The 23,466-nt window shown below is 39.1% G+C and overlaps 1 protein-coding gene across 2 annotated transcripts in view; it reads left to right on the top strand.

The window, feature by feature from the left end:
* Positions 1-23,466, top strand: part of LOC108705572 (cadherin-18-like) — a 385,765-nt gene that overhangs the window by 323,818 nt on the left and 38,481 nt on the right. For both annotated transcript variants that reach the window (XM_041566239.1, XM_041566240.1), the window contains exon 8: positions 16,852-16,988. In XM_041566239.1, the coding sequence (XP_041422173.1) occupies positions 16,852-16,988 (137 nt within the window). The remainder of the gene's footprint in view (positions 1-16,851; positions 16,989-23,466) is intronic.

Raw genomic sequence — 23,466 nt, 5'->3', positions numbered from 1 at the left:
ATATAATGGGTATTCTAAATGGGTATTTCAGCCAAAATTAATTATTTAATTTTTATTAATTTACCTATTTTTTACAGTTGGATTTCTTCCAATGAGTCCCTTCAATATATTCCAATTCAGTGAAGACAGATGTCAAATTAACTGAGGGGTACTGCTAATGCAGCCTGTCAGTGACATTGACTGATAGTCTGAACAAAGGAGAGAGAGTACAGCACATCTGGGAGGGAGAGCCATCAAGTTAAATGGCAATTATACCATTAAATTGTCCTGCAGAAATGCACTCAATACGTGCCATAATTTATTTTCTCTCTGTACAACTTTAATGGTTTGATCTTGCCTATGCTAACAATAGAAATTTCAGATTACTTCTATATTTAACTGGTCCCACCCCCAATGACTCCATGTCACTCCTTCTTCAAAGGAAAACAAAATAAAAACAATATAAACATAATTGTGCATTCAGCATTTAATATTGAAGGGGTGAGTTTCTGATATCACATATGTGTATTGTGGTCTAATTTGTCAGTGTATTGTGGATAAACTTTTCCTATTTTATCCTATGGTTTGGGTAACTAAGCTGGTAAAAGGTATGGAAAATCTTAGCTATGAGGAAAGACTGGCCAAATTGGGTACCATATACTCGAGTATAAGCCAAGTTTTTCAGCATCCAAAATGTGCTGAAAAGTCTACCTCGGCTTATACTACAGTCAGTGGGCAGTAGCTGAGATTGCAGTCACTTTTAATCATTCCTATACCAACAGTTCGCTTGGGGAGAGACTGCAATATCACACAGCGCCCTCTGTTGGTTATATGAAAGAATAACAGTGCGCCCTCTATTGGTTATATGAAAGAATAACAGTGACTGCAATATCACACAGCGCCATCTGTTGGTTATATGAAAGATTAACAGTGACTGCAATATCACACAGCGCCCTCTGGTGGTTATATGAAAGAATAACAGTGACTGCAATATCACACAGCTCCCTTTGTTTGGTTACATGAAAGATTAAAAGTGATTGCAATATCACACAGCACCCTCTGCACATGGTAGTGGGACAGTGGGACAATGCACACAGTAATCGACTTTGCAAAGAAGTCCGGTTGATTGCTGGGGGCGTCGCTTTGGCGGAATGTGCGCTGCTGGGAGACAGGGCTGTAGTTGTGTCTAGGCTTATACTCGAGTCAATACGTTTTCCCAGTTTTCATAGGTAAAATTAGGTACCTCGGCTTATACTCGGGTAGGCTTATACTCGAGTATATACAGTATGTTTACGTTGGAGAAGAAGCACTTAAGGGGTGATATGATAACTATGTATAAATATGTAAGGGGATCATATAATAATCTCTCTAATGCTTTATTTACCAGTAGGTCTTTCCAGCTGACACAAGGTCACCCATTCTGATGAAAAGAAGAAAAGAGGTTCCACCTAAATATTCGGAAGGGATTTTTTACAGTGAGAGCTGTGAAGATGTGGAATTCTTTCCCTGAACCAGTTGTATTGGCTGATACATTAGCTAGCTTTAAGAAGGGGTTGGATCACTTTTTAGCACGTGAAGGAATACAGGGTAATGGAAGATAGCTTATATTACAAGTTGATCCAGGGACTAGTCCGATTGGCATTTTGGAGTCAGGATGGAATTTTTTCCCCTCTGAGGCAAATTGGAGAGGCTTCAGATGGGTTTTTTTTTGCCTTCCTCTGGATCAACTGGCAGATAGGCAAATTAAAAAAAGTAAAAAGGTTGAACTTGATGGACTATGTTACTATGTTATGTTACATAACATTATAATGCTAATCCTTTTCAACTGGCCCATAAGCATTTTCTATTACTGTTTATAGATAATTTTGACAAGTTTGGCAAACTTGCCACTGTTTTGGCCTAGATTATAATTGTACTTATCACCTCATTGTAAATCTATGGCCAAAATAGATTATATGAGAGTGGCAAGCACCATTATAATCTGTTCTTTTAAAATATTACATGATATAGCCCTCATTGTATGTGTTTTAAATGAAATAGAAGGCATCAATCTACACTTTCAATATTTTGGGCAATGAAGGCACCTATGATCTGAATAGAAATAATAATGTATTAGACTTCATAAAATGTATTTTGCTGGACCAGTTAGAACTGATAACCTTCACAAAGGTACAGAGGTAAACCCTGGATAAAAAGCAACATAATGCAACATAATGTACAATGATTCTGTATAACATACTAGGGCACACGTATTGAACCCTCATGTAAAGGGATTCTGTCATGATTTTTATGTTGTAGTTTGTTAATTACAGTATTTACAGTGCAAATAATTCACACTGCCATGTAAAATTTAATTCCTAAACCAGCAAGTGCGTTCTTTTTTAGTTGTAATATTGGTGTATAGGCAGCCATCTCAGATCTTTTTGCCTGGTCATGTGCTTTGAGAAAGAGCCAGTGCTGCATTATGGAACGGCTATTGTTTCTCCTATAACAAACAAGGGAAAGTTGTGCTCAACACTAATTTTAAAACAATTAAGCAGGGGTGCAATGAGGCTGTAACCACAAAATACATATAGACAAAAACAAGAGGGCATCTGCACTCAACCAATTATCAATATCAATGTCCTAAATATATTGATAATGAACATATCCTATATGCCAGAAACTCATAAAAGTTGTAAAAAACGCTGGCGTTTTTTGTTTTTTAAAGCAGGATTGCCTTAAAAAGTCCTAAATATAAAACATTTTTGTGTTAACAATTTATTTAACCAATCTGAGGGGCATGACACTTTTTTTTAGGGTGGGCTCATGTCTAAGGAATTAGAGGATCTCTTTATTCTTTATTTTGCTTCCTTGTGCTTTATTTTGCTTCCATGGACATGTGTAATAATAATTAGCCACTTCAAGCATTTTAACCAACATCTCTAATAAAGATAGAAAGCTTTTGGTTAAAGTCCAAGTTCGTGGTACAGAAGGGATCAAGAATAAACATAGTCAGGATACAGGCAATAGTTACAAAAGGCTGGTGGCAATAATCAATGTCCAAAGTCCAGGCAAGGGTCAAAAATCCATTAATTAGCTATCACATGAAAATAGGAATACCCAGGAATGAAATAACCAAATCCTATAGTCGGGCATTGAACCCGTGACCTCTGCGTCCTTTTATTTAGAATTTTGGTGCCAGACGAGACATGATGTCACTACAATGGTTGTCCGTGTGGTGGCTATGGGTGCCACCATCTTCAACTCGGCACTGAAGAGGAGCGCCACCGGGCGCTCCTCACGTTACCCCTTCCCCCAGGGGGGGCCACTGGACCCCCATGTCCAGGCTTCTGTAGAAATTGTCTGTAAAATTCCTGTAACAAATGAGGAGCATGGACATCAGTATGTTTTTCCCAGGAGCATTCTTCAGGGCCAAAACCCTTTCATTTAATGAGGAATTGTAAAGACCCCCTGAAAATTCTGGAGTCCAGAATATTCTCTACTTCGTACTCCTGTTGACCATCCACAATAATAGAAGGAGGGGAGAACTGATCAGGAGAAAAAAGATTGGTGATAGCTGGTTTTTACCAGGGATACATGGAACACACTGGGAAATCGCATCTCAGGGGCAAGTTGCAGACGGACAGCCACTGGGGTAATGATCTCCGAAATAGGAAAAGGACCGACAAATCTTGGACCCAAATTGGGAGAAGGAACTCTGAGATGAATGTTTCTCGTAGACAGCCACACTTTGTCCCCCACCTTATATTGGGGAGAAGATCTTCGTCTACAGTCAGCATAATTCTTTTACTGAACTCTTATCCTAGTTGGCCTTGGTAGCGGACCAAATAGCAGACATATGGCCCACTTGATCATCAGCAGTGGAAATGTCTGCTAAGAGAAAATCTTGAGGACAGGCAAGGGTGATTTCCCAGTGGAGGTGTGACACAAGTTTTAGGTGCAAATTCGACCCATGGGAGGAGATCAGACCAATCATCTTGGCACACAGAGACATGATTTCTTAAGAACTGGGCTTGATTTACACTACCCCACTGGATTGTGGATGGTATGCTGAAGAGAACTGAAGAGCAATAAATAAAGCTTTACACAATGATCGTCAGAATCTGGATACAAATTGGGAAGCCCGGTCTGAAACAGTCTCTGCAGAAAAACCATGTAACCAAAAAATAAATTGGATAAATAGCTGAGAGAGCTCCACCACAGAGGGAAGTTTCCAAAGAGGAATAAAGTGAGCCATCTTACTGAAGCGGTCAATAACTACCCAAATTACGGTGTTCCCCTTAGAGGGTGCTAATTCCACGATAAAGTGCATGGCTAAGTGGGTCCACAGACGAGAGGGAATGGGTAAAGTTTGTAATAGACCGCTGGGACAAGAATGGCTTAGCTTGGAGGTGACACAAATAGTGCAGGCAGCAACAAAGTCTTTGACATCTTTTCGTATGGTCGGCCACCAGACGAGTCAATTTAATTGCTCAAAAGTCTTTTCTATGCCAGGATGTCCGGCCTGCTTGCAACAATGAGTTTGCTGCAGGATGGGGAGATGGAGTTCAGGTGGTACAAAAGCCATTGGGTGTATCTGGAGGAAGTCAGGGTACAAGGAGGCAATGATTTTAGCGGGGGAATAACAGGATGCAACACTTTGGTGTGGCGATCTTCAGGGGTAAAACTTCTGGAAAATGCATCCACTTTTTGATTCTTGGAACCAGGGCGATAGGTCAGAACGAAGTTGAAGCGGGAGAAGAAGAGAGCCCACCTCTCCTGTCGGGAATTCAGTCTTTTGAGAGTCTGTATGAATTCCAGATTCTTATGATCAGTGTAAACAGTGACTGAATGAGGGGCACCCTCCAAGAGATGACGTGACTCTTCAAGAGCAAGTTTCACTGCCAGGAGTTCATGATTCCCAATATCAAAGTTCTACTCTGCTGGGGAGAACTTCTTGGAAAATTATGCACATGGGTGGAACTTCCCATCTGTAGAATGTCTTTGGGAAAGAATAGCTCCGGATTGGAAGCATCCATCTCGATGAAGAAGGGTAACTGTGGGTCAGGATGACGAAGAACCGATGCCGAAGTGAAAGCATCTTTCAGGGATTGGAAGGCTTCCACGGCAGGAGGAGGCCAGGTATTAGGTTTTCCTCCCTTTTTAAATAAGAGCAAGGATGGGGCTACAAGGGAAGAGAAGTCTTTGATGAACTGCCGGTAGTAGTTAGCAAACCAAATGACTCTCTGTATGGCCTTATTGCTTAAGGGAAGAGGCCACTTCTGGATCGCAGAGACTTTGGCAGGATCCATCTCAAATCCTTCTGGGATCTTGGGCACATCGAAGACGCATTTCTCCAGCTTGGTAAAGAGGGAGTTTTCCCTTAAACAAGTGAGCACCTCCCTCACCTGGGAGCAATGACTATTCAAGTCTAGGTATACAACCACTGATTTCCCCAAGTGGTCTCGGAAGATGTTGTTCACAAACTCCTGGAAGACAACAGGGGCATTACATAAGCCGAAGAGCATTACTAAATATTCGTAATGCCCATCTTGGGTGTTGAACGCAGGCTTCCATTAGTCCCCTTCACGAATGCAGATTAAATTATATGCCCCACGAAGATCCAGTTTGGTGAACTTCTTGGCCCCTCTCAATTAATCAAAAAGATCAGAAATTAGGGGCAAAGGGTACCGGTTCTTGAGTGTAATTTTATTAAGACCCCAGTAGTCTATGCATGGACGTAATCCTCCATCCTTTTTTTCCTACAAAGAAGAAACTGGCTGGAGAGGGACAAATGAACCCTCGCTGGAGATTCTCCTGAATATACTCTTTCACTGCAGATGTCTCAGAAGGAGATAAGGGATAAGTACGACCTCTGGGTGGCATAGTTCCGGGAAGATGATCTATAGGGCAATCATAGAGATGATGAGGGGGAAGAAATTCCGCGGATCTTTTGAAGACGACATCAGCAAAATCCCCGTAGACTGCTGGCAGAGGTCGGGGATCGGTAGAGGAAACAGATACCCACTGGATGAACAGATGGGAGTAACCGGTAGGCAATGGGTTTGACAGTATAAACTCCAACGGGAGATCTGACTTGAAGACCCTTCAATGGAGGGATTGTGCAGACGTAGCCAGGGTAACCCCAACACCACAGGAGCGGATGGGCAGGTAATAATCAGGAACGATAGTCTCTCTTTATACAAAGTCCCAACCTGCACAGGTAATTCCCCTGTCATCTTGGAGATAATTAGTGATGGCCAAATTTCTCCAATTCTTAAATTTCCCAGGAAATTTGAGAAATTCACCACGAAAATTGATGCCGTGTCCAATTTTGGATCCATGTCAATGGGCGTCCGAATAGTGCAAGCAACTTTTCGGATGCGCGTCCTCAATGTTTTGATGCCAACGTATTTTCGTGGGAGATTGGCAAATTTATATAGCGAAATGCGGAAATTCGCTGCAAATTCGTGACAGGCGAATTTATTCGCCCATCACTAGGATAATCGTTAGTTGTCTGTCATCAATGGCTGTAAACTGCAAGGGAGTATGTACAGGAGAACACCCATGTATTTGGCAAAGGAAGCGTCCATGAAATTCCCTGCACCCCCGGAATCAAGGAAGGCAGAACTGTCGATAGTCTTAGTGTCCAGATGAATTTGTAGAGGTAGGAGAAACTGGTGACGATTCCCTTGAGGAACAGGTACAATGCTCCCCACATGAGACACCCCAATTTTACCTTGGTGAGAGGAACCTCCTGGCTTCAATGGGCAGGCAAAGTGAGCCTGGCCACCACAGTATAGACACAGGCCAGCTGGAAGTCTCTGAAGTTTCTCCTGCTCAGAGAAACTCTTGCTGCTCTCCTTGTTGGCTTGGTGCTCTCTAAGTCGTGTGTCGACGCAAGAGCAATCAAATCTTTCAATTGCTCGGGAAGGTCTCGAGACCAAATCATCCTTAAGTCTGCTTGAAAGGCCCTGATAGAAAACTGCCCCATAAGGCCCCTCATTATTCCACTTTGTTTCTGCCATTAAAGTTCTATAAGTTTTTCAAAATGGTTTTGCTGTTTCATGAATTTTCCTGCAGTTATGCACATTGTTTTGGTCATGCTTTTGTGCATCTATAGCATGTTACCATGTGTGTCTGCATCCTTCAACATTCAGATCTGGTTGTACTATAAAATACTTTTGATTTTGAGCATATCTTGTCTCAAAATTGTATATTGGCTGCAGGAAATGAGGTCCCTTCACAGCCAACTGACATTAGGGTTAAATTACTGGCCCTGGGCAATTTTGCCCTAGCACAAAAACCAATCAGCTATTTTTTTATAATGTTACCTGCAATAGACAGTTTAATGCTAAATGCTGATCGGCTGGAATGGGATATTTGTTCTAAGGCAATTGCTAAATGAGCCCTGTTGTGTGACTTTTTGAAGGCAGTTTATATTAGAGAAATACAGTATAACATGGTTTGGTTATGAATATATACTAGATAAAACAGTGCTTCCCAAAATGGTCTGTATTCTTTCAAATAATATATTTTATTTTCTGAGAAGTAAACATTATGGTTTAGAAAAGAATACTGCAGTTTAAAGTTATATTTTTTAACAAAATACCAATCTTTCTACTGTTCAAGCATTTATTTACTTGTTTATTTTTTATTTTCAAAAATAAAGTGATATGGAATGTCAAATATCTGTGCTCTCATCTGTAACCCACCACACCATGTATCTGCTGACCTTCATTGCTTACAATGAAGTTCACTGTTATCCATTCACGAATACTCAGCATCTCACATAATGCTTTCCAGTTATTTCAAAATACCTGTAAAATTGCATTGCTTCCCTGTTGACTTGATGTCTACAATGTTGCTATGGCAATGTGATTTCTTTTTTTTTTTATGATTCCATCTTGGAAATAGACTCAGTATTAAACTGTAGCTTTTCTTACTGTATTAAGCACAGAAACTCACGGAAAAGGTGCTAGCCTAACTTTTCTCTTTATAACAGCTTTTGTTGGCAGAAATATCTTTTTATTGCATATGTTTTTTTAAGGGAGACCAACATTTTGTTAATTTTTAAGACATATTCTACACCATATTTAAAGTAGCACAGCAGCTACTAATATAGATTTTCAGATATTTTAAAGGAATTATTCTTTATAAAAATTAGGCTGTGCAAAATTAATTATTGTTTTCAATATAGTTAGTTAGTCAAAAAATGTAATCTATAAAGGCTGGAGTGACTGGATGTCTAACATAACCAGAACACTACTTGCTGCTTTGCAGCTCTCTTGGTTTCCACTTATTAGTTACCAGGCAGTAACTAGTGATGAGCAAAATTTTTCACCAAGTTTTCCTGTGAAAATGTCTCTCATAGAAGCCAATGGGTTAAAAAAAAATGTTGAGCATCAAAAATATTTTGTTGCCAATAGACTTCAATGCGAAAACAAAACATGTCAGATACACCCATTGCCAGCAGGTACCAATCAGTGACTTGAGGGGGGGCATATGGGTACATAACTGTTTGTTTTTGAATCTGACCTGCATGCTGAAGGTCAATTGCAAACTCACTGAACAGTTATGTATCTTGTGACCCCTCTTAGGGCAGAGATACACATGGATATTTAGGGAGATTTCAAAGTTAGAGAACTGAAAAGCAGGAAGTTGGGTTCTGTTCTGTTACACATCCAGTCACTCCAGACTTTATAGATTACATTTTTTGCTAACTAACTATATTAGAAACATTTTTATTTTGCACAGCCTATTTATTTACATAGTTTCTATTTACAAAGTTTTTATTTTTACACTGAACTGCTCCTTTAATGATGTATTGTTAATAAATAAATGGGGTATAGCACAGCAGTAGTGATGGGTGAATCAGGCCCTTTTTGCTTTGCCAAAAAATTGCGAAATGGTGAAAATTCACCAAAATGCATTGCAGTCTGTGGGCGTCATTTTTGACGCCCAACTCAGCAAAAATGTTTGCTCATCACTACACAGCTGCAAAAAAGTTACAGCAAGACTAAAATATGCAGTGGGGATAGGCAAACAGACATGGTTAACTCAAAAAACTAGAGGATATCATGCAGTGAAGCAGGCATATTTCATTCTTTGTAGACTAAAATTCATTTTTTTACACAATGCAAACTGGCCAATTTAGACAAACTGGCGAATAAGCATAAGAGGCCTCCTGGAACTTAAAGATAAGAACAATCCACTGAAAGGGTGCTAAAAGGATATACCATACATTTATCTACTAGAACAATATCCTAAATGATAATTTGTGCCTTATAAACTGCTTTTTGCATTACATAATCTTTGTACAATCTTTTTACAATCTTTTGTTAAAGTACAACTAAACTTTGTTTTGTACTATGCCCTTACTTGCTGATACCATAAAAAGGCAGACTTCTATCAATGTGAAGCAAATAGAAGTGGCAGATTTCTAATAAAGGGCTACTCATTGTCAAGCTTAATATGTTGAATAAACTCATAGAATTCAGTGAACTCCTTATAATTAGGGATGGAAGATTTTGACCAGTTTTGGGTTGGCAAATGCATAAAAGTCTATGGGCGACAATTTTTTTTTTTTTTTTGACCTACTGCAAATTTTTTTGATATGCAACATTTTTTTTTGACATGCAACATTTTTTTCTCCCATTGGAGTTTATGGGTGTCATTTCTGCGGTGAAACTCAGCAAAAGATTTGCTCATCCCTACTTATAATATGTTGAGTCTGCATTACACTGTTCAAAATGACCTGCCAAACAAAGGTATATTGAGATATTTAAAAGTCTGCATTACAGTGTCCAAAATGGACTTCCAAACAAAGACTTTACATTTTACTCCATCTCCAAAAAAAATATCAAACATAGATTATATTATTATATCCCATTTCTACCTTTATTGGCTTTAGCCACAAAATATACAAAGTATTTTGGTTAAAACGTGCCCATGACAAAATAATATTGGATATTCCGAATTAAACTGAAAACCTCGGCAGTGAATACTAAATGATAGTATTTTGAATGACAGACATTGCCTGTCAGATCTGACTGAAACCCTTATGAAATATACTGAAAATACAGTTCATGATCAGTCAACCATGCTATAAAACATGTAGCTAGAGGAATTTTAATAAAGCACAATTCCTGCATCAGGAAACTAAAATCTAGAAAACATTTTTAAAAACTAAAAATAAGTCCAGACTAAAACTATTAAGGCATTTAACATGCAGTCCAATAAACCATTTTCCACAAAGACATTTCTCGGTCGTCCCTAGGCAGCACAGGGCACTCGTGGGTTAATACACCATTCCCTTTAGGAGGCAGGATGGAACTAAACTTTCGATCCCTCTGAGGGATCCTCCTCTTCCCCGTATTAACCCCGCCTACTTCAGTTTTTTTCCATCCTGCAAGGAGGTAGGATGTGTGGGAGCAGAGCTCCCATTCATTATCAAGTTTTGTTATTTTTATTTAATTTTTTACAGGAGTTATCCATCAGAGATAAAAAGGGGATAAGCTTCAGCGCTGCCCTGGCGGACTTGTCAATTTATGACATAAAGGCAAGCTTCAGCGCTGCCCTAGTTGTTTTACAACGTATGTCTCGCCCATTTTCAAGGCAAGCTTCAGCGCTGCCAAGTACGGATTAGGCGAAAGGCATGCCTTAACGCTGCCGGAACACCGTCCCTTAGAGAGAAGCCACATCAACCGGCATTACACTGAGCTCAAATCTCGCGCCAAATGTCGTGCACTTCCGGCCGCCATTTTGGATGCGCACATCGTGGCAAAGAGTGATATACCTAGCCGCGCGGCCATTATCTGCTGCCAGCACTGCAGGAGTGACGCGTCGGAGATTCAGGGGAACCTATTAAAGTAACGGCTATTATCCGTTTACTACTGGTACAGCTTATATTTTCTCCTTTTCTCTGTGCTACCCCTTTCTCTCTCTCTCTTTCATTGGCACATTACTAACAGACTGCATAGCCTAACATGGCGTCTGACCTTAATAAAGCAAACTTATCTGCACAAGATAAGATAGACACTCAGTCAGGCTCAGATACAGCCTCAGTATCTGTGAAAAAGAGACATAAGGATAAGGAAGTACAACAATACCAGAAAAAACGGAAGCCCACAGAAGTGAGAGCTGATTCAGCAGCACCTTCTGCTTCACAAATTCCAGATTGGTTTCAGCCATTTCAGGCATCATTGTTGACTATGTCATCTGCTATTGAAAAGATAGCAGCTAACCAGATAACTCAAACTCCACAAGTAGTGACTCAAAACCCCTCTCAAGCAGAGGTGGATTTGCATTCCTCAGAGGAAGAAGGGATAATTCCTGAGGACGATTCAGACTGGGAAGATGAGGAGCACACTAATCCACATCTAGAAAGCTCCCACAAATCCCAATTGGAAGCTATTCACTCACTGTTAGCAGACATGTTCCATACACTAGGCATTCAAGAGGAACACAAAGAATCCAACAAGCTGGATAAACTGTTTAGCCCCACTATAAGGAAACAAAGATTTTTCCCTGTACATGAGACAGTGCAGGAGGTCATTAATAAAGAATGGAAAGCTCCAGACCGCAGGGCAGTCAAAGAAAGAGAATGGATATACTGTATCCTTTCAGCCAAGCTCATAGAGATAAATGGGAAACCATACCCAAGGTTGACGCCCCGATAGCTAGATTGGCTAAAGGTACGACTATACCTTTAGAAGACGGAACAGCGTTCAGAGATCCCATGGACAGGAAGGCTGAAAATCTTTTAAAAAGCTCTTTTGCCTCATCTACAGCGGCATTTAAACTGTCAATCGCAGCAGCATGTGTTGCGCGAACTATGACCCTATGGCTAGAAGAAGCGTTATCAGGCTGTTCTGAGGATTCTTTTGACATGCATGGTCATCTCTCAAAGGTGCTTAATGCGGCACACTTTTTATGCGATGCCTCTATGGACACCCTTCAATTACAATTACTGCATTTTCAGTAGGTGCTAGAAGAGCACTTTGGCTCAAATCTTGGAGTGCGGATCCAGCCTCCAAGAAAAATTTAGTTACTCTGCCATTTTCAGGGGCTTCACTCTTCGGGCCGGAACTCGATACTTTGATAAATAAGATCACTGGAGGAAAAAGCAACTTTTTACCTCAAGACAAAAAATCTAAACCTCCAAACACACAGTCAAGAAGACCATTTAGGTCACTGAATTTTGGGAGACCTTCCCCGCAGCATTCCAGGCAACAAACATACTCTAACCAACCCAAGGGTAATTTTCGTCCCTCCAAGAAACCCTCCCGGAACTTTCAGAGATGCACTACCACGGGAGCAACAGACAAGACACGAGACGCATGAAGGGGCAGCCTCCCCCGATCTTACGGAGGCGATAGGGGGGCGCCTCTTAAAGTTCAGGGAAACCTGGCTAACCACAACTTCAGACACCTGGGTCCACAACATAGTTTCAATGGGCTACAGGCTACAATTTCACAGGTCTCCCCCCCAACGCTTCATTCGTTCAACCCTGCCATCCCTACCAAACAAACAGAGAGCTTTCAAACTGGCAATCCAAACTATGCTCAAAGCCAAGTCAATAATAACCGTTCCCACAGATCAATGGGGGCTGGGGTTTTATTCAAATCTGTTTCTGATACCCAAAAAAGATGGTTCACAACGTCCTGTACTAGATCTAAAATTTCTCAACAAGTTTCTCTATGTACCTTCATTCAAAATGGAATCTCTGAGATCCGTGATCGCAAACGTGGAACAAGGAGATTTTTCACGACCATAGATCTAAAGGACGCTTATCTACACGTCCCAATTCATGTGGACTCTCAACAGTTTCTACGCTTTGCAGTTCAGGGTATCCACTACCAGTTTCAAGCTCTTCCTTTCGGCCTCGCAACAGCGCCCAGAGTATTCACGAAACTTATGGCAGCTCTAGTGGCACACTTAAGACAACTAGATATTGTGGTTCTGCCATATCTGGACGACCTACTAATTCGGGCACACAAACCTCTGCAAAGAAGTTTTAGAATCTCACGGCTGGAAGATCCACTTTTCAAAAAGTACTTTAATTCCAACTCAGTCCATCATCTTTCTGGGAGTCAAGTTCGACTCTCGGCAGCACAAGGTTTTTCTGACGACTCAAAAGCAACTCAAGCTTTAAGCTGCGGCAAATCAGGCAATATCCCAAAGATCGATCTCGGCCAGGGACTGCATGCGGCTACTAGGACTTATGACCTCAGCCATAGAGGTCGTACCTTTTGCTCAAGCCCACATGAGAAACCTCCAGCTGGATTTTCTCCAAAAATGGCGCGGAGATTACAACCATTTGGACTATTCAATTTTTCTATCAGAGACAACCAAAATTTCTCTTCAGTGGTGGATTCAAATAGAAAATATCAAGAAAGGAAAACTGTGTTCCATTGCCAACTGGGCAATAATCACCACAGACGCCAGTCTCACAGGCTGGGGCGGCGTATTCAACCACAGGTCTGTACAAGGTCGGTGGTCACAGAAGGAAGCCTCACTCCACATCAACGTACTAGAACTACGGGCGGTGTACCTGGCGCTAAGACACTGGTCGGATCTTCTGAGGGGATACCCAGTAAAAGTCAGGTCAGACAATGCTACAACGGTGGCGTATATAAACCACCAGGGAGGCACTCACAGCAGTGCAGCATGGAAGGAAGTGTCCTGCATTCTACAATGGGCGGAAGACAATTCATGCAGACTAGCGGCCGTGTACATTCCAGGTCAGTTGAATTGGGAAGCAGACTTCTTAAGCCGAACCACTCTCGATCCGGGAGAATGGGCACTGCACCCGGAAGTGTTTCAACAACTTACGGTCAGGTGGGGGACCCCACAGATGGACCTGATGGCCAGCAAGTTCAATCACCAAATTCCGGATTATTGTTCCAGGTATCACGACCCCAATGCTTGGTCAGTGGATGCAATGACGTTGGATTGGGACTTTCAACTTGTCTACATTTTTCCACCCATACCAATGATCCACCCTGTTCTCCGTCGTCTGTGTCTGTTTCGAACAACAGCAATAGTGATAGCACCGTTTTGGCCCAGGAGGGCTTGGTTTTCAGATCTAAAGAGACTTTCAATTGCTCCCCCGTGGCCACTTCCTCAACGGCCAGACTTGCTTCAGCAGGGCCCCTGTTGGCACCCATCTTTGGAAAGATTATCCCTTGGCTATTGAAAGCTCCATATGGAAGGGTAAGGGGTTCTCAGACAAAGTCACCACCACTCTGTTGAGAGCACGCAAACCAACAACAAACTCTACCTATCACCGCATATGGTCATGCTACATTGACTGGTGTAGACAGAGATGCTCTGATTATCAAACGTGCACAGTTCCTCTACTCCTGGAATTCCTTCAGGATGGCATGGATAGAGGATTGGGAGTCAATTCACTTAAAGTCCAGATCTCAGCATTATCAGTGTTCTTTCAACTTCAGCTAGCATCGTTTCCTGATGTCAGGACTTTTATCCAAGCCACCACTCATATCAGACCACCATATAAAGATCCTTTACCACCATGGAACTTGAATTTCATTCTTCAAGTGCTGCAGGGTCGCCCTTTCGAACCTCTAGCTTCTATAGATATGAAGTTTCTTACTTGGAAGGTTGCCTTTTTAGTGGCTATCTCGTCGGCGAGACGAGTTTCGGAAATTGGTGCTCTCAGCTGTAAACCGCTGTTTTGCATTTTCCACGAGGACAAAGTAGTACTACGAACTATCCCATCCTTCCGTCCCAAGGTGTCTTCTGAATTCCACCTCAACCAGGAAATTGTCCTCCCTTCATTCTGTCCAAAACCAACATCTGAGCTTGAAAGACGCTTACACACGCTAGATGTGGTTCGGGCCCTCAAATTCTATTTGCATAGGACGGAAAGCGTCAGGAAGACAGACGCTCTTTTCGTTCTCTATGGTCCACAAGGTAAGGGGAATACAGCTTCCAAGATGTCCATTGCTAGATGGATTAAGGACTTAATTCTGTACATTTACAAGCTCAAAGGTCTACCCACGCCTTTAAAGGTTGGAGCCCATTCAACAAGGGGCATGAGTGCTTCATGGACTCTTTATAATCAAGCTTCCATGGATCAGATTTGTAAAGCAGCTACCTGGTCGTCTTTGCACACATTTACAAAGTTCTATAAGTTCAACGTTTATGCTTCAGCGGATGCCAGTTTTGGCAGAAAAGTTCTACAAACAGTTGTTAACAAGTAAAGGTCTTTCGCACATGTTAGTGCCTTCCACCTTAATTTTTTCAGTCTCCTCTTTCTTACTTATCTTTCCCACCCTATCAATTAGCTTTGGGACTCACCCACGAGTGCCCTGTGCTGCCTAGGGACGACCGAGAAAAGAGAATTTGTTATCATACTTACCGATAAATCTCTTTCTCTGAGTCCCGTATAGGCAGCACAGGGAGTTTCCCTCCCTAATTCTTCACTGTTCTATACTACTTATAAGTTGTGCTAGTCGAAACTGAAGTAGGCGGGGTTAATACGGGGAAGAGGAGGATCTCTCAGAGGGATCGAAAGTTTAGTTCCATCCTGCCTCCTAAAGGGAATGGTGTATTAACCCACGAGTGCCCTGTGCTGCCTATACGGGACTCCGAGAAAGAGATTTATCTGTAAGTATGATAACAAATTCTCTTTTCTTGAATTTAGTCAAATCTTTGAAAAAAAGATAATCGACCCAACCTCAAATCCCTATTCATAATGTAAAAATGTTAGACAATTCGCAAATGGATAAAATGTACCATTAAAACAATGTACTGTAATTGTACTGTAATTCCCAAAAGTCCACTCTCTCACACAGTGGAGGAAGTTAAATAAAGGAATACTCTAAATGATTGATTGATGTCCAAAAGACTTCAACTAGAAGCAAAATGTATACTGATTAAATACATTGTGCAAATTCAAAAAAATCTCCGCAACTAATCCTTTACCCTTTCCTGCTAATGTCTATTGGAGGCAATTCATGCTTCCTACCAGGCTGCATCAAGAAAAAGGAAATTAAAAAGCCCTTTGTTCTTAATAATGTACTATTAAACTCTGTCTTTCCCTATTAATAGTCAGAACAACAAGACCTCTTGGTCAGTTATAGAGCATAGGCGAAATCGACAAATCATTCAATTCCAATTTGAAAATTCAAGCTAAATAACCCCTACAAGTCAACACATTAATTCTGAACAATATAATCTACTAGAGTTAGTGGGTAAAAATCCAACTTACATTTGTCATATCAGAACAGGAACATGATTTTATATGGAATCTACCTAGAAAACAAATATTGACATATTTAGAACATATTTCAGCTGTAAATATTTACAGGAATATGTATACGAATTGCAGGTATGGGATCCATCATCCAGAAATTACAGGAAGGACATCTACCATAGACTACATTTAAATCAAACAATTTAAATTTAAAAAATGATTTGCCTTTTCTCTGTAATGATAAAATAGCACCTTGTACTTGATCCAAGTTTTAAAAACTCCCATGAATTTGAAATTCGAGCTTTGATAAATGTGCCTCTATAAGTCACTATGAAAATATAATATAACACAACTAACAAAGTGGTCTCCCTTCCCATACAATTATTTAATCTTTTCACCACCTCAGCTATTATTGTTAAGGTACAAGTTTTATACTCACTGTTGCACTACTACGTATCTTTGTTGCTATTTTTCTCTTCTTTTAACACTGTTACTTCAACATAAATATCGACATGGAATAATTTAAAAAATAATTTTCCAGGGCATAACATTATTAAAAGAGAATAACAATATTATACATTTTCAGTCATGGAATTTTTTATTAGTATTTATTATAATATTATGTAGTATTATATTAACATATTTCTATTGAAATACATTTGTAGATATTTTATTGACAACAGCTCTGAAGAACAGAAAGGATTTGATATTGATTCAAATACTGGCTTGATAACAACAGCAAAACATCTGGATCGGGAGGAGAACCCTTGGTACAATATTACTGTCAGTGCTTCTGAGACAGGTAGTTATTTGTAAAACCTTTTCTGCTGTTAATATTTGACCAAAACTGTGTCAATTAATATGGTCTGTTTAAAAAGGTTCTAATAAGAAATCATTATATTTACTGTATACTGTATATATGTACAGTATGTATAGGTAGGGATGTAGCGAACCGCCGCCGATGTGTTCGCGAACGCCGTTCGCGAACACCGGCATAATTTGCGAACTGTTCGCGAACTGTTCGCGAACTTCGATCATCCGAAAATCGTTCGATTCGAACGATCGAAGGATTTTAATCGTTCGATCGAACGATTTTCGTTCGAATCGAACGAAAATCGTTCGATTTTAGCGATCGAATGGTCGAATGGGCGACCGATTTTGACGCGAACGCCTATTGGCGAACGTCGCGCGACGTTCGCGAACTTGCGGCGGACGCGAACAGTCGAAGTTCGCGCGAACTAGTTCGCCGGCGAACAGTTCGCTACATCCCTATGTATAGGCCTGTTTTTAACATTCCATATGCTATTTGTTTTGGGCACAACAAAAGGTATTTAATATATATGCGATAAATATATTATTTTAATGAATATTGTATTATTTTTGAAGACTTAGGTGGTTATTTACTATAGTTATTTATAGTCTAGTTATTTATTAGACTCCGAATGCCAAAAACCCAAAACATTTGTGGGGGGTTTTTTGTCTAAAATCCGAATTTTTAGTGGGAAAATTTTTTTTGGAATTTATTATGCCCCGAGGATGGAAAAAGTACAAATCCGAAAATCCGCAATCGCAGACCTGCCAAGGTTGCAAAGTCAATGAGAGAAGTCCCAAATATTTTTCGAACTGCCCTGGGTTTCATGGAATAATATGAATTTTCCGAGTTTTTGGGTGGAAATTCCCAAAAATTCGTATTTTTCGAGGTTTTTTTTCCCGCAAACAAAATTTTTGGGAAAGTGTATTAATAAATAAGCCAAAAAAACCCACGCGGATTTTTTCATAAAATATTGAGATAAATTCGGACTTTTAGGAATAACCATATAAAAGAAAGTTGCAAATATAGCAAGCAAAATGATTGGATTTGGTAAAACTGTTGAGAATCACAAGTGCAGGGTGGGGGAAGGGGGAAATTGAGGCAGTTTCTCAGACAACAGATAAAACCAAACTGCCCCAACCATATAACCCACACAGGTTAGTGTACAATTATCTAGGGTCACATACAGATCTAAACACCACTAAGGTATTAAGAAACATAATATAACATGTAAATGTGTTCATTGGGGTACACCTAGAATCTAGGAGAGTGGTAACCAATTGCATTTTTCATCCACATAACTGGCTAAATGAACTATAACAGAATAAAAAAAAAAATTGCTATGGATTATTAGTTATGGAGTGAACTTTGGGCCTGTGTGGTCTGTAAAGTATAAAGTGCAATAAAAGATGGTACAAAATAGTGATATAATAGATCACTGTCGTTTTACACTCTTCCTTATTTCAAAGCAATTATGGGACAATGAATATTAAGGGCACATTTACTAAGGGTTGAATATCGAGGGTTAATTAACCCTCGATATTTGACCATCAAAGTAAAATCCTTCGACTTCGAATATCGAAGTCGAAGGATTTACCGCAAATACTTAGATTCGAAGAATTTTAATCCATCAATCAAAGGATTTTCCTTCTATCAAAAAAAGCTTAGAAAGCTTATGGGGAAGGTCCCCATAGGCTAACATTGTAGCTCAGTAGTTTTAAAGTGCCGAAGTAGGTAGTCAAAGTTTTTTTTAAAGAGACAGTACTTCGACTATCGAATGGTCGAATAGTCGAACGATTTTTAGTTCGAATCATTCGATTTAAAGTCATAGTCGAAGGTCGAATTAGCCTATTCGATGGTCGAAGTACCCAAAAAAAACCTTCAAAATTCTAAGTTTTTTTTACTTCGAATCCTTCACTCGAGCTTAGTAAATGTGGCCCTAAATCTCTGTAGCGTAAAACCTCTTGTATATTAAACACCTACTGCTCTATAAACCATAGATACAAATCAGCATTTAGGGCCATTTTTCAGGATACTATCAATAATAAATGTACTGTAATCTAGTAACCATAGATGGATTCTTAAAGAGGAAGCAAGATATAGATCATAACCCCCCCCCATACACACACACACACACATGAATGAGATATAGATCATAACCCCCCATACACACACACACACATGAATGCTTGCAAGAACAAAACTGCTTCAAAGCACTGGGTGTCCTAAGGCAGAGCTAAACAGTGACGTTGATGGCCACCATGTTTGGCTGCTTCACTGCCAGACTTCAGTCATCAGTGCCAAGAAGTCAGACACTAAAAAACAAGCAGCCAAACATGGCCAAACAATGTACTGTTTTATTATTACAAAGAAAAATGAAATATTTTTTAAAGATTTGTATTATTTGGATAAAATGAAGTCATTGGGAGATGGTCATTCCATAATTCTGAGCTTTCTGGGTAACAGGTTTCCAGATAACGGATCCAGTGCCTGTCAATATCAAGAACTAATACACTTAGCAGTTACAAATCCCAGTTAGATCCTTAATTTTCAGGAATATTTGGTTCATACTTGTGTATATTTTCTATTGTCAGTACAGTTCTTAAGGATACAAATCTCGTAGGAAAAGTTCTCACTACATAGCAGAGGCACTATAATATATAAAATGAGTATATGAAATTGTCATGGAGAGATGGAGAGGGGTTCCTATAACAAAAATACAGATTTCACAAGCTGAAAAAAGCTAAGCTAGGATTTTATGTAGCCTGTTAAGAATAGAATCTTTAAAATTAATATTCATCCTCCAACATACATATAGAGGCCTTTTTATGAAGCCTCGGTTTTTCTGGTCAAGTTTTTAAAGGGAAAAAACAAATTTTTTAGCAATTATACTCCATCTAAAACCTGTCAAGGTTATGTAAAAGTCAATGGCAGATATCCCTGAAGTTGTTTTTTTGACTTTGTGATCTGCGCTGGATAATTCAATAAAGTTGGGGCTTCCAGGTAACAACTCAAAAAGATTGTTTGATTCGGGCAAAAGTTTAAATTGTTGCACAATTTTTTTGCAACTTTTCCTTTTTTTGATTTGATTTCTTGATAAATGAGTAAAATTCATGGATGGGAGTTAGGTCGACTTTGTTTTAATAAAATGTGTTTAATTAATTTGAGTTTTAGTAAATACCCCCCATATACATACATCTAGAAATCCTGTGAATTAAAAAAATGTTTATATGCTAACAATGGGCAAATCTACACTATGGCAACCAAAGGCATTTTTGTTTTCATTGCTCTTCCTGAAGATATTTGAATAAAGTTAATCACTGGTTAAATTATTGCCCAGGTTCTAATTTGACCAGGGTTAGTCTATGAACTCAATTGTGGCAAGATAGTTGGAAGCCAGATTTAGATGGAATTATGTGTGGAGAGTGTTTTAAGGCCACAATGGTGTTAATTTAAAATCCAGGGTTCTGTCTTGTTCTAATTTTATTTATGCTAATTTTGAACCTTGCCTCACTATTACTAACCTATGGGGAACTAATTGAATTTCTGGGACATGACACATTCCCTCTCAGGTGTGTTAGACACTAAGGATCAAAAACAGTGAAATTCTGTAACCCAGCTTAATAAAATAATAAATGTATAAAAAGTGAAAACCCCATAGTAATAATTGAATTAATAAACAACAATTATTATTCACCGTGCTATCCATATTACTATATGCGATTAACTTAATTGCCCATCCCAACGTGCTAAATTCTCTTTAGTTAGTGGTAGTGCAAAACTTGCATAGGAATCTCCCTTGTGTGTGAACACCCAACCATGTCAGTTAATATATATAATATCCTAACTAGAGAGAGTTACCCATACAAACAAAATGTGTTCGCCACATACAAGTGTTAATTGTTCAGGTGTCGGCCCCTGTCTCCATAGTGTATGGTTTAGATCAAATAAAGTTAAGGAGAAATAAAAAGGAAAAAATAAAACGTGCAAAAAAAAAAAAACTGCAAATGAGGAAAAATGAATAAACACCAGACCCTTATGTTGTTAACCCCATAGTGTCCATAGTTCAATCCAGAGGTAAATAGTTCACAAAGTCTATGGTAAATATGCAGTCTGAAAGAGTATGCAGCAAGTCACTTGCCCCAGTTCCTGTGGGTTTCAATCCCCACTCGTAGGCAGAAAGTCACAGTTCAGTTTAATAAGTGTTGGCAAATAGTGAGTAATTAGAAATTTCAGAGGTGTAGCATTAGGCAAACCGTTCATCGCTCATCAATTTATTGTATGTATTGTATTCACAATGACAGGCTGAATGGGTGGTCGCTCCATTATGATGATGACTATATGTCACTGATTATGCTGCTGCTGTTTCCCACTAAATACACACATTTTTAAGGCATTGTTTATTGTTTATGTGACACTTTGAGAAAGGCCATGGGTCAGCCAAAACGTCAGACCGTGTTTTAAAAATAAAGCTTAAATTTTAATTAGTAAGACCTGTGAGTGCGGATTCTTCTGGATATATGTATGTATGTGTATATATATATATATATCGAGGCATGAATTGCCGGCACTCACCTCTGCCATTAGCCAATTGAGCCGGGTACTAACCATATTGCATATAAAGTCCAGAAATGAAAGGAAGCACTCACGGCATAAGGTTTTCTTGAAATACCTTTACTAGATCATATAAACATCTACGCGTTTCGGTACCTCAATTGCCAACACACTTAAATACCTCCCACCCACAAAGGACCCTCCCCTCACATCGTGCATAATTAATTAGTTTTACATCAGTTGTATAAAGTGCTTCATTCAACAAACATATACTAATGTAATTAATAAAAGCAAGTGTTGCATTTAAATATAAAATGTGTCCTTTTTAATATAATATATAACCATTACAATAAATAAAATTAAATGACTAAATAGTAAAAATGTGTTCCATAGTGATATAGCCGTCAGTGAATGTATCTTTCTGATATAATTTGTAACTTTTACAAGTAGCAAAGTCAGATACAAAAGGATACTATTTATATTATGTGTCAAACTGTGCATCATCGTTAATTGTGTCCAATTTATTGTTACATCAGTGTATTTAAAGTGTCAATGTGCAATAAATATAAAACTACAATAATACAAAATAAACAGTAATATCACACAGACATTCTAAAACCATATATTAAAAACAAACTCAACTATGTTTGTATGGAAGCTCCACATGTCACCAGAGATCACAAAGCTGGTTCAAATCCAAATGATTTTTAATACTATTTTTTAACACAGTTTCTAAGTAATTTCTATATTAAAGGATAAGTCACATATTTAGAACTCAAGCTTATTCCTTTCAATCAAACCAATGTGTAATGTCATCACCATCATTAGTAAAAAAGAGGAATTCAATTAATTTTTATTTACATGTAGGTAGTTGGCAACAGATCTAAATTTTCCCAATGTGTTCAAAACAAACTATTTCATCATCTGTTAATACTTAAGGGGATCGTCATCTGATCATTCCCCAATTACAAAAAAAATTTTCTAATCATTCAGAACACACTGTTTCAATATATCCACACTGGATTACCACATGTATCTTCAAGAAGGAGCATTCCATATTACATTGTGTTGAGAAAAATCTGAGTATGTTCTAACTTTTCCCCATTATTTATATATACTTCGTTCTTGGATCAACAAGTCTAAATATTATAATTCAAATTTTTGTACATAATTCAAATGAAACATCTCATTTAATCCACGTGGTGCCATCGTATTTAGCCTGTGGATCCATTTAGCCTCACTTTACAACAATAATTTGTCTCTATCACCACCCCTTCTGAGAACAGCATACACTTCAAAGATGGCAATCCATGCTGTTTATTTAGGCAATGTCTAGCTAGCTTGTGGTGTCTGCTTTTCCAGTAGCTAAAACGTTCCTTATACTGGACCGATGATTATTCATCTTTAATCTAAAAGATGTCACACATTTGCCCACGTAGTAAAGTCCACATGGGCATGTGATAAAGTACACAACATATTCCGATATGCAAGTAAGTCTCTGTTTAATCCAGAATCTTTTACCCGTTAAGGGATGAGGAAATGTTTGTCCAGTCAAAAGAAATCTGCAAGTGCGGCATCCACTGCATCGATAGCAACCTGGTTTTAAATCTGGTAGCCATCTGTTGGTATTCTTAGTATTATCAGGCCAATCAGTTACCATCAATATGTCTCGAACGGATTTACCTTTCCGAGATGCACAAATTGGGGGAGGTGTTTCGACAAAGGGTAAACTAGAGTCCATTTGCACTATTTGCCAATTATGTTGTATGATCTTGTTGATTGCTTTACTTTTAGGAGTGTAATCGGAAACATAGACTAACCCTTTATTTATTTGTTTCTGAGATTGTACTGTGTTTCCACAGATAGTTTTCCATGCTCTATCCAACTCCTGTTCCAAATGAATACGTTGGTAACC

Source organism: Xenopus laevis, chromosome 6L, assembly GCF_017654675.1.
Source record: "Xenopus laevis strain J_2021 chromosome 6L, Xenopus_laevis_v10.1, whole genome shotgun sequence".
Taxonomy (NCBI): domain Eukaryota; kingdom Metazoa; phylum Chordata; class Amphibia; order Anura; family Pipidae; genus Xenopus; species Xenopus laevis.
The sequence above is the reverse complement of the archived record's forward strand: the minus strand, read 5'-3'. Positions and strand labels throughout refer to the sequence as shown.